Source organism: Rhinopithecus roxellana, chromosome 9 (assembly GCF_007565055.1).
Source record: "Rhinopithecus roxellana isolate Shanxi Qingling chromosome 9, ASM756505v1, whole genome shotgun sequence".
NCBI lineage: Eukaryota > Metazoa > Chordata > Mammalia > Primates > Cercopithecidae > Rhinopithecus > Rhinopithecus roxellana.
Window position 1 is genome coordinate 109,620,046 of NC_044557.1, and position 11,856 is coordinate 109,631,901.

Sequence of the window (11,856 nt, forward strand, 5' to 3'; positions counted from 1 at the left end):
ACACCATCATCCCCTGAGGACCTTTGCACCTGGACAGCTCTTCCTCAGATGGCCACGTGGTCCATCCTGTCACTTCCCGGGCCTGTGCTGAAAGACCCCTCCCTGTGAAGCCGTCCCAGATCACCCGTATGTGATTGTAATCCCCTTCTCCCAATGCTAGCCATTCTCCTTCCTCTGTTGTATTTTTCTCCATATCACAATGGGACACAACACATATTTGCTTCTTTGTTTTTCATCTGTTTCTACCCTGGAGAAGGTAAGCTGTGACAATGCAGGACTTTTTGTTCACTGCTATAACCCCGGTGCCTAGAACATGTTGCACATGGCAGGCCCTTGACACATATTTAAATAAATAAACGAAGCAATTAACCTTTCTGCAGGACCTTCCACGGATCGGCGGGATCTGAATTCTCAGCTCTGCCCTTCCTGGAGGTATGAGCTTGGACAAGTCACGAACCTCTTTAGGCCTCTGTTTCCTTATCCGAAGGGGAGACTGTTGGACTAAATGGCATCTTAAGGTCTCTTATGACTAAAATTTAGGGGGAATCACCCAAGGAGGTGGGACCTTGAGGTAAGGGCCCTGATGTCCATGATTCTCTCACAGAATTAAAGCCCTGCATCCCATTAAAGCCCTGCATGTCAATTCTGCCCCCAGACCAGGCCTGGGCAGAAGCAGGGCCACCAGCCCTGCAGCTGGAAGCTAAGAACTAGCCAGAAGACTGAGATCAAGGACTGATGACCAAGATGAAGGGAAAGAGATGGACGGGGCAGAACTGGGGCTGCTGCGTTTTATTTCAATCCCTGATAAGGATCAGGAAGCAGGCAACAGCCCGATGACACATTAATTAACTTTGCAGATGATACTGGATCAGGAAGATGTCCCATCCACCCATCTCAGCGAGAGAGATGGGACAAAAGGACCTGAGGAGGGGTCAGGAATTAGGCCAGGAAATGACAACAATGAACTTTGGCTGTGGCCAAGAGGAAAAAGGACTCATGTTTTCTCGAGTGGATTAGCGGGTAGGGTGGAGAGGATCTATTTTCAGAACACAGATATGCAGTGGATGGTAGGGGCTGGGAGTGGTGGCAGGGACTGCGAGGTCCCCTGGCTGTTTGAATTGATGTACTGATCCCCAGTGGAGACAGAGCCTGTTTTCTTGCCACTGTGTTTGGAGGATGGGGACAGGGGTAAGGGACCTGGAAGATAAATGACATTGATGGAGCACCCACCATGAACCAGGCACCATACACAGTATCTCATTTAAACTCCGCAACAGCAATGATAAGACAAGAGGAAATAATGGATCAGATAGACTAAGAACTTGCTGAGAGTCAAACTGCCAGAAAGTGGCAGAGTTGAGATTCAGATGTAGGAGGGAGGTGATGGTCCCAAAGTGGGTTAAGGGCCCCAGGAGAAAAACTAGAGTAGCTGCTGGGTTATCAAACTGCCTCTTTATTTTTAGGACTGAAACCTAACTAAGTAACAAGTACCCAAAAGAAGGCTTTCATTAGCACCCTGGGGTTCCATGGGTACTGGAAGTTTTCTTCTGTCCTTCCTGCTGGACCAACCTGACCTTCCTAAGCAGTGCAGAGAAAGGAATGGGGAGGAATGGAAGACTGTCAGGCATCTGGACAACGTGGAAGGGTGACGCTAAGGAAAAAAGTGTGAGAGCTCTTGCAGCCTGTTGTGGAAAAGATACCAAAGGGCCCAAAGCCTCAGTTCTGTTCTGGCCACTAACCTCTCTCTCTTTGGTGAGAACAGGGTACTGACAGATTCTAGGTGAGTGAATGGCCACCCCTGGGGTGAGCCATTTCAAGGAATACAGGCCCACAGACAAGGGTAACTTCCACTGAAGAGGGCTTGGGGTGTCCCCAGACTCAAGGGTGACAGACATCTCTATTCCTCCAGGGAGCTGAGAGCTGGAGGCATTCCTGAGACTCTAGCTAGGAACTCAGTGGGTGACCCAAAAGGGAATCCCAAGCAACAAATCTATCATTGAGCAGTCTGTTTCTGGTTGGGTCATGATGCCACAACAAAAGACCCAAGCAGAGAAGGCCGCAGGCCGTGGGCAGGTCTGGTGGAAAGGGCCAACCCAAAGGACAGCCATCATGTTCCAAGCAGCATGAGCAGGGCTCAGCTCAGGGGCACCATCAGAGCAAGGATAGGATTGGAGGGTGTGGAACCCCAGAGTTCCCCTGGAATGGGATGAAGGAGGGGTTGATAGGAGTAGCACGGGGTACCTAGGGGCCTGAGAAAACACTTCTGAGGCCCAGAGCAAGGGCCTTCCTCATCCAGGGACCCTGGGTCTCGGTAAACCAGAGAAGCCACACATGTCCTGAGAGAATGCACTGGGGGCCTCCCTGGAGGAGGCAAGACCCAGAAGCAGGTAGGCAGTATGAAAGAAGCTGTATGGAATCACAGTCTGGCGCCCACCCAGCCTAGAAGTTAGAACATTTTTGTTAACATTCTTCTTGTTTGCAGCTCTGTAGCCATGTTCTGTTTGCATTAGCTCCCTGGTAAAATTGCTCAGAAAACATCCTTCTAGGCATCTGTGTGTTTGCTAGAGGGGAAGAAATAGTGTTCCCAGCCTGGGGTCAGAGGCTGCTGGAAGCCAGGAGAGGTGGTGGCAGGAACTGCCCCAATTCCAGGCTAGAGAGGAACCAGCTGTGACGGGGATGGGGACTCTTCTGGAGCAGGAATAGTCAGGGCCTGGTCCTATCCTGCCTGGGCATGGACACGTCAGAGGCTTTACTGCAAATAGGGGAAAGCTTCATGACACTATCTCCCACCCTGGCCTACTCCTGCTCACATGGGGCTGTGAAAATGATCAATTTAAAAAAATATTAGAGATGGAGTTGATGGAAACATTCAAGCCAAAAGAATAGTGACACTCCAGAGCTGACATGCTGGGAGAAGGCTCCAGGGCCAGGGGCTCTCCTGGCCTCTGCGGATGTCTGACCAGTGAGTGAGACTGTGTGGTCCATGGGGCTGAACCAGGGACTGCTCTGATCAAGGGCCTTCTTCCCTTTCCTCTGGAGAACCCTCTCCTCTCCGCACAAAGAATGGTTATTCTGGAAAGAACCCCTTGGGATAGATCTGAGACTATGACCTATTTTTAAAACTCCATGGCACCTTTTAGACAGTCAGTTATTTCCCCTTTGTCCTTAAGATTTTGCCAGTATGATTTCTAGCTCTTGGGACACACAGAAGCCTCCTGCTTTCCTCAGGCTTATTGTTCCAGAACACCAGGTAAGCCAATCAGGGGCAGGAAAAGGCAGCTCACAACCCCCTCATCTATGACAAGCAAATTATGGATTAGCAAAAGGAGATCAATAACAACTGGTCATGAGCTATTACTTTCATTCACCAGAATCCACCTTGCTATTCTTTTTGATATGCTTGTGAATACAGACACACTTGCACACTCGCCACTACCACTTCCACCACACACCACACAAAAACATATACCATGCCTTGCCCCATGTTCTCTCCAAGTGATTCACTTACACTCAACCCCAGTTCACCAAGTACAATTTTGCAAAGAGTCATCGCTTTCAGTACACCACTCCCAAGGTGTGTGTGTGTGTGCACGTGCACGCGCGCGTGTGTGTGGGGCATCCTTTCATTCATCCCCAAACACCCCAGGGGTTCTTGGAAGGAGCTATGCCTCTAACCCTTCCATACTTTGATGCCTGATTTTGCCCCAGGGCCCAGGGCCTGTTCATTGCAAAACCTCTACTGATTCCCTCCCATGATAGCCCCATCTAGGCCTTCCCTCCACCTTCTCCCTACTTCATCCCTGAGTTTCAGGGTTGAGTCTCCTCTCCCCATATTTACAAAACCCAGGCGGGTTGGGTAGCTGGTGTGATGCTATCTGGGACAGTCTTATCTAGCTACAAAGTGTGAATCAGTGATTACACCACACAGGGTTGGTGCCAGCCAGGCGGACTGCCATATTGCCAAGTAACCCAGTGGTTGAACCAGGTTGGGTTGAGTAATATCCACCAATGGATAGTGAGTTTGTTAATCATGCAGCATAGTACACTGCTGATGAAAGTGTAACACCGAAGGCCTGGTTTGATTGGAGAAGGTGCAGGTGGGGCTGGATGCTGACTATGAAGACACTCAGGGACAGTATCTTCCTCCCATACTACTCACTTGAGAAACATAGAAATCTGGAAGGAAACATCTAGTTTAGCAAAGAGATGGACTATATGCTCAATTGTCAGGACCTTTCTGCCATCTTGGATTCCCTCTGTTAAAAAGGAAGGATACTTCTATGAGGCTATTGAAGCCTCAGTCTGAAATTTAAGTTTCATGAAGTAAGAGAAGGGAATTCATGATGGCAGCCGGTGACCTAAAATTGTGTGGGTGGGAAAATTTAAGATTCCATACTGCATTCTCCTTCTTCATCTCTCACTTCAAAAACATTCTTTTCTAGGGCCACAGCCTACCTCCTCCACCCAGGTCTGGCCTCAACTTCTTGGTAACTATAGCCAACCAGAAATACCACCCATATTTTTCTCTGTGGTGGGCCTGCCTTGGGGGTGCCGAAGAGCAGTTTCTGAGCAGGGACACGGCATTTCTGTTGCTTTGTGGCTGACCTGGTTTGCACCTCAGGGTCTGAGACACAGACCCCAGTCACAATCTGGTGGGGCATTTACATAGCACAGCATTATACACCAGGCCCCTAAACCTGGATGAGGCAGATCACATGTGAAATGAACTGCAGAGGAACCCAGGTGAGTTTTTTTTTAGAGGGCAGGCAGGAAGAAGGGGAGGCAGCAAGGAATGACTTGTCCAAAGACAGCTCTAGAATAAGCCTCAAGGGATAAAGTCTTCTAAGGACTATGGGGAACAAGGTGAGGGGTGCAAAATAGAGACGCAGACACAAGAAGGAAGTGGAGGATACATTTTCCTCAAGAGAAATGGAGACAGCTCTAGGGCTGGCAAATAAACTAAGTTAAGGAGGAGGAATGTTCTAGGAAAGACAGCTTGGAGGATAGGAGAAGCATTGCTTTTATGGGAGGTAGAAATCATAAGGTACGGCAGTTTGAGGCTATGCAAACATTCCCCGTGTGTTCTCCAAATCCCAAATATTCTTTCTTCCTTTCAAGGCATTGGATCCCTGGGTCATTCATAGGCGCTGGTTTTCAGTGAGGTTCACCTTTACCAGGCAGCTCCAAATAGTGAGGCCTAGAGGAATCCAGTCCAAGCGGGATTAAAGTTGTAGAAGTTTAAAATCTGATTTTTTCCAGTGATCTGACCACAGAAGAGCTGCCAATCTCTCTGGTCATCTTGCCAACCCTGAAGAACCTTGGTCAAGTCTCCACCTGCTTTTCAGGCTTCGAAAGCTTTGGCAAGAGAACTACTCAGTGTGGCTGACAGGCCCTCCAGTGTCCTGTTCTGGCGTTCCCTAGGACTGTCTCTAGAGCAACTGTTAATAAACCAGGAGATCTCCTCCTTTCTACCCCCAAATATCCATTGGAAACTGGAAAGAAGGTTCTAGAAGATTCCCAGTCACCAGCCCTGACTCCCATGAATTTACCTAACCCGTCCGCCTAACCCCTCTGGCAGTGTGAGGCTTACAGAAGGGTGGAGGGAAAGCCTATTTTCCTGGTACCACAGTAAACACTAAAAACTATTTGAAACACCAGAACCTTGCACAAAATTCTGACCTGCTTCCAATAACACCAAGTTCCACATTTCCACTTTGAGAGTTTTCAGAGGAAGAATGGCACAACCAGGCGTAACAACCTATCAAACAAATCACCAGCCAAAAACAAACCAAGACAAAAACCAGGCCAAACTAAAGCTTTATGCTATAAAAACAAGAAATAAAATAAGGAGATTTATAGGCCGGCTGATTGTCAGCAAACACAATATATTTACTGTATTAGCATTTGCTCACAGTGCAAATGGTACAACATTACACCATTTCAATATTTCGGTTTTTAAAAATGCTGTTTTCATTAACTATATTATATTGGCATTACAATATGACAAAGGAGCAAATGAAATGTTGGTGAAGAATTTCACCTTTTCACAATATCAAGCATATTTTTTTTAACCTTAGTATAAGGTACTATAAATCCAAGAAATAAAAACATCCACAAAATATATTACATCTGGTTTGTCTTTTTTCTAAGTACTCAACTTTATACAAAAGTCTTTCAAAAAATATCATTCCCCATAGGTTTTCCTGTTTAAAACCTGATTTTTTTTCTCTCAGTTCACATAAGTTAGAGTGCATTTTCTTTTGTTGCTTTTTTTTTTTTTAAAACATGCAGACATATAAAAAATCTGGATAGCACAACCTTTTGGCAACAAAGTTATTTTTCTCTTAGTTTAGCTTAATGTCTGAGAACAGTTTTATTAAAACAAAGGAAAACTCAATTATCATGCAGTGACATGCATATACCAGAAGGAGCGAGGAAAAAATATTAAAGGGTATCTGATTCCTCCTTCTAGCTTGGAAGTGACCAAAATTTTTGCTTTTTTAATAATCATCACATTATAAAAAGTATTCAGCAAAATACTGTCTCTGCAAAGAAAGATTTTACCCTTCAGCTGAAAAAATATGGGCCCTCCTGGCAAACTTCATCTTCTTCTCTCTCCTTCTACAAAAAGTCCAAGTACCTGGATATTCACAACCCCCTGCTCTTCGATTTCCCCCCTTTTCACTAGAGTCCTTTTAGTATTATTTATCCACCACCAAAAATCAAAACAAAACAAAACAAAAATGGTACTTCTTTTCCTTAAAAAAAAAAAAAAAAAAAGTGGAAAACGCATAAAGTGACTTTAAAAACAGACATTCTGTAAACTCCAGACCTTTGTTCCTTCTCTCTGGGCAGCTTACTGACCACAGGAGAAATAACGCTAACAGGAACAGTACATTCAGTCAAGACCGCGCTGGAAGCTGTGGCAGAGAGCAACCTTCCCTACTACTCCACTTCTAAGGAGCCACCCTGTGCGAGAAGGGTTGGCAGGACAGCTGGGAAAGAGGGGTGCCTGAGAAGAGGTGAGGTAGGGTGGGGAGAAGGTGAGACTGGGTATGGAAAGGAGACACCTCATTCATCAACATGGATTCATGAAAAAATCCTCATATCTTTGAGGAAATTTTGGACAGAGACGCGTATATGTGTATACACACATATCTGTACATATATGTGTATATGTGTACACATGTACACTCACGTATATGTACGGATATGTGTGTATCTACATCCACACACATAACACACGTATGTAGATATAATCTCATCAGTTAACATTTTCGTAAAAAATAAATCATTTAAAGCTGTATACGCCTACAAATTCTCTTTATTCCGGTGCACTGCACTGGATAACCAAGTACCTTAGAGATTTTATTTTGCTAGGAATACATATTGTGTGTATGTTATGTGTATGTATGCATGTGCATTTTTATACACATGCATGCATATACATACACATACATAAACACACACACCATATACATATATTTAAATTCTATCTGTTGTGTTGGTGATGACAAAGGGCAAAAGCAGAGCCAGCTTCCCCATGATGGTGGGAAGGAGAAATTGCTATGTAATTGAGAGAAGACACAAAGCTGGAGTGGCTGGTTGAAGCCTGCCTTTCTGGGAAAAGATTTTGAAAGAGATAGGAGAAGGTTTAGAGGGGAGAAGGGGAAGAAGGGGGAGGGCAGAGGGCAAACTCAGGAACGTGGATTTCTTAGAGTGGGGCTAGGAAAATACACATATATTTTAAAAGGCAGATTCAGCGATGGCTGCTCTTTCTCCCCACAGATCAAACTGCCCTGAGGCCTAAGAGGGAAGCGCTCAGAAAAGGAGGGGTTCTGAGGGGCCAAACCCGAAGCGGCGGCAGCAGCACCGCGTCGGCGGCATCCGAGGCATTTCTCTAAGAAACATGATTTCAGAGCGGATGGAAGACCACCTCTTCCAGCCACGTGCGGACCCCCAGCCTGGGATATCTTCCAGCGGCTTGGGGACCCGAGGTGGGGAAGAGTTTGGGGTAAACACAGCCCAGTTCAGCTCAAGAGTCTTACACACACACGCTTGCGCGCGCACACACACACTCACACACGCACATACACACACACGCGAGCACGCACACACTCGCGCGCAACCCCGCACGCAGGCGCGCGTGCGTGCGGCGGGCAGCAAGCTCTGCGCTTTGGTGCGCTCCTTACCCCCTCCCCCTCTCGAGTCTTCGAGGGGGTACAGAGGGAGACGTGGGGGAAACAATGAGGTGTTTGGGTCGGGCGAGGGTTGAATGGGCTCCGCCTTCAGTCCCTTGCAGGTCCTTGGCGCGGCCCGGCGGCCCCTGGATCAAGGCGATCCGAACTGAACAAAGCGGGCTAGACGCCACCTTTCCGCCCCCACGCCTTGGCTCAGTGGGGGACCGCGAGGGGAAGGCGCGTCCAGCCCTGGCCCCTGACCGCTAGCCGGCGTGAAAGGTTGGGAACCCGGGGCATCGAAGGGGAGCAAGGGGCCGCACGTCCATGGAGAGGCCAGGGCGCGGCCCCTGCGCCTCCGTGGCTGGCTTTCCCGCTGCTTTCAGGCTAGCAGCCGGGAGGCACTGGAGGGGAAAAGTGGGGATCTGGGGGCCCGATCCTCAGGCGCAGGTGGTGACCACTGGGGCCAGCGACACCGGGGGCGCTGAGGATGCAGAGGGTGCACCTCCCTTCTCCGCCTTCTTCTCCTTTTGCTTGAGGTGGATCTTGGCGTGGCGCTTGCGCTCGTCGCTGCGCGCAAACTTGCGACCGCAGAACTCGCAGGCAAAGGGCTTCTCGCCCGTATGAGTGCGGATGTGAGTGGTGAGGTGGTCGCTGCGGCTGAAGCTCCGCATGCAGATTCGGCACTGGAAAGGCTTGTGGCCAGTGTGGATGCGCAGGTGCCGGGTCAGCTCGTCCGAACGGCTGAAACGGCGGTCGCAGCCCTCCGCCGGGCACGCGTGGGGCCGTTCGTGGAGCGGGGTCTTGCTAGGCCGGTTGGGGTACTTGCGGGGCCGGATGGGCTTGAGGGTGAGCGGCGGCTGGGGCAGGCTGCCAAAGCCCGGGTGGATCTGCTTGTCTTTGAATGCCTTGATGGTCTCCAGAGGGGTAATAGGGGGCGGGTTGACCCGGATGGGGTCCATACCCTGAAAGGGCTTGTGCTCCGGAATAGAGCCCATGTCGTTGGGGTGGTGGTACAGGTTGTAGTCAGGAATCATGGGGAAGAGATTGCTGTCCAACGCCGGCTTGGCCGATTGGTAATCCTGGGGGGAATAGGCGAGCCCGGGGTTGCCCTGCGGATCGTGGAAAGACACGGGCTCTGAGTAGAGGTCGCCGCAGTTGGAGTAGGGGGGTAGCGCCGGATACATGGCCTCCACGTCACCCTGCGGTGGCTGCACCATGCTGGCAGTGGACGTCTGCGTGCTGAGCGCCCCTGAAGCCGGGGGCACCCCCAAGATGCCGGCGCTCATGAGGCTAATGATGTTGTCCTGGCACCAGTTGGAAGGGGAGTCGAAGGCGAACTTTCCCAAGTAGGTCACGGTCTTGTTGCCGGGGGCTGGCTGGAAGGAGCCGGAGTAAGAGAGTTCCGGGTTGGGCTTCTCGTTGGTCAGACCGATGTCCATTACATTCTCTGCGGAGAGCGGGGGAGAGAGGGGAGGGGTGAGTGAAGCCGAGCCGGCTCCGGGCCACGGGGCCCAGGTCCTTGCCCAGGTGCGGAGGGTGCGGCCGGGTGGAGTGCGTAGCGCATGGGGTAAGAGGAACGCTGAGCCCGGCGCAAAGCGGGCGGTGCCGCGCTCCCCGGCGCAACCTGGATATAGCAAAATACTACGGATCCGGGTGTGGAGTGGCTGCTGCACACACACCGCACAAGCCGCGCACACACTCACGTACCACACACACACGCGCGCGCGCGCGAGAAGCATTGTTGTTCTTCCCGAGGTGGGGCGGGCAGGTAGCTGCAGCTACAGGTAGTTTCAGACCCGGAGCGCGCTGGGCTCTCGCTCTCCACCGCACACAACTCGGCCTCTTCCCTTGGCCCTGTCCGCTCCAGGACGCCGCGCCTTTCCCTCCCCGGCGATGCCCCCCACGCGCGCTGCTCCCGGGTCGCCGACCCAGAGCGCTCCGACGCTTTGTCCTCGGAGCGTAGAAGGGTGCCGCCCTCAAAGGGAGCTCTCCCTTCACCTACCCCAGCCCCAGCCTCCTCGGCATGAAGGAGCTTTAGGCTCTTGCTGAAGGGGAAAAGCCTAGCCCCAGCTAGGGAGGGTGGAGAGCGGCGGAAAACCGGCCGGTGTCTCCATGGCGGGAGCGGCCGCCCTTCCCCAGCTCCCCGGCCCCGAGATCATTCCCCGTGGCAGGCCCTCACCCCGCGGGTGAGCCCCCTCCTTCTCCCCGCCGTCCCCACACCCCCACGGCTTTGCTGAACGCCCCGGAAAGGCAGCGTCGCAGTACCTCTCCCACCGCGGGGACTCCACGCCGCACATGGCTCCATCCCGGGTGGGAGGCTGAGGGAGTAAGGGGGGAGAGCGCGGGTGAAAAAGACGCCGAGCTCCTCCCGGGAAGGGGGCGACAGCACCACGCCTTGCGCGTAGCCCGGCGATCGGGCCCCCTGCGTGGTGAGGGAGAACCCCAGAGCCGCTCGCACCTACCTCCCTCCGGTCGGCGGCTGCCCCCACCCGGGAGAACCGAAGCCTCTACCGTGGCGTCGCCAACCTAGCCTTCTCGATCGAGGAGGGCGGGAGGAGTGGGTGGGAAAAGCAACTCGCCCCCCGCAAAATTCTCAGCGCGCCCCCATCTCTCCATCCATTTATCCATCCATCCATCCATCCATCCATCCATCCATCCATCCATCCATCACCAGGTCGTCCCCTCCTCCTCTTCCTTTCCCCTTCCTTCCTCGCTGCCTCGCCGCCTCCCCGCCGCCCTTACCTGTAGCCATCTGATTGTAATGGACTACCGAGTCGCTGCTGCCGGAGAAGAGGTTGAGCGCGCTGGGGATCTCCTCGGGGTACAGATTGTCAGGCAGTTGGTTTAGCAAACTGCTCATGGTCACCGGCAGCTTCTCGGCGAGTTTGCCGGTCATAGCACTCCCGAGCTGCCGCCGCCGCCGCCACCGCCGCCACCGCCGCCGCTCGCTCCTAACGCAGCTTCCAGGCAAGCGGCATCCGAGAGGCGATCCGTGGTGCAGGGGAAAAGCATGCGAGAGGGAAAGTTCGGGGGGAGGGGGGAGGGAAGAAGGGAAGGGATGGGCCAGGAGAGGGGATCTTCTCTTTTTTGGGGGGCGGGAGGGGGCCCCAGGGGGTAATCCTCTTGGGTGCCTCAGCTGGTGCGGTAAGAGGCTGGGTCGTGGGGGGGGGGGGGTGGGGCGTGTGCGAGGGGTGGGGTGGGGGCTGGGCTGAGGGGATCTCGGCTCAAGGGGGTCGGACGCGGCCTCAGTATTGATCTCGCAAACAGACACGCGCCCGCCGCCCCCCCGCCCCCCGATCTGCCACCGCCACCGCCACCGCCACCGCCACCGCCGCCGCCGCCGCCGCCTCTGCCGCCGCTGCCGCCGCCGCTACCACCACCACCAGCCCCGCCGCTTCCTAGCAAGCTCACTGCTGCCCAAAAGCTCCCGGCCAGGGAACTCCACCAGCCTATTTATCTGAGCCCCGGGAAAGCTCCGTGACGTAGCTGCCCATATATGGACAGACAAAGCCCAGCCGAAGGGGCGCGACGTCACAATGGAAGCTCCTCACAATGGAACATTAGAAAGCAGGAAGCGGGCCGCAGCCAACGTGCGGCGCCCGCACCGCTCGCGGCTCTTGAAAAAAAGATAGAAAGGGAGAAGAAAGAAGAAGAATGCGAGAGAGAGGAAAGAAGG

The 11,856-nt window shown here is 52.5% G+C and overlaps 1 protein-coding gene across 2 annotated transcripts; it reads right to left on the bottom strand.

The window, feature by feature from the left end:
* Positions 1 to 5,842: 5,842 nt before the first annotated feature.
* On the bottom strand, positions 5,843 to 11,609 carry EGR3 (early growth response 3). Of its 2 annotated transcripts, none has more exons than XM_010365386.2 (2): positions 10,923 to 11,609; positions 5,843 to 9,627 (listed from the first exon to the last, which is right to left on the bottom strand). In XM_010365386.2, exons 1-2 carry the CDS (start codon positions 11,074 to 11,076, stop codon positions 8,618 to 8,620), a joined length of 1,164 nt encoding a protein of 387 aa, XP_010363688.1. In that variant the 5' UTR covers positions 11,077 to 11,609; the 3' UTR covers positions 5,843 to 8,617. The 2 variants fall into 2 exon arrangements, with proteins under 2 accessions (XP_010363688.1, XP_030794107.1); XM_030938247.1 differs by lacking the exon at positions 10,923 to 11,609 and adding an exon at positions 9,888 to 9,948.
* Between the last annotated feature and the right edge of the window lie 247 nt (positions 11,610 to 11,856).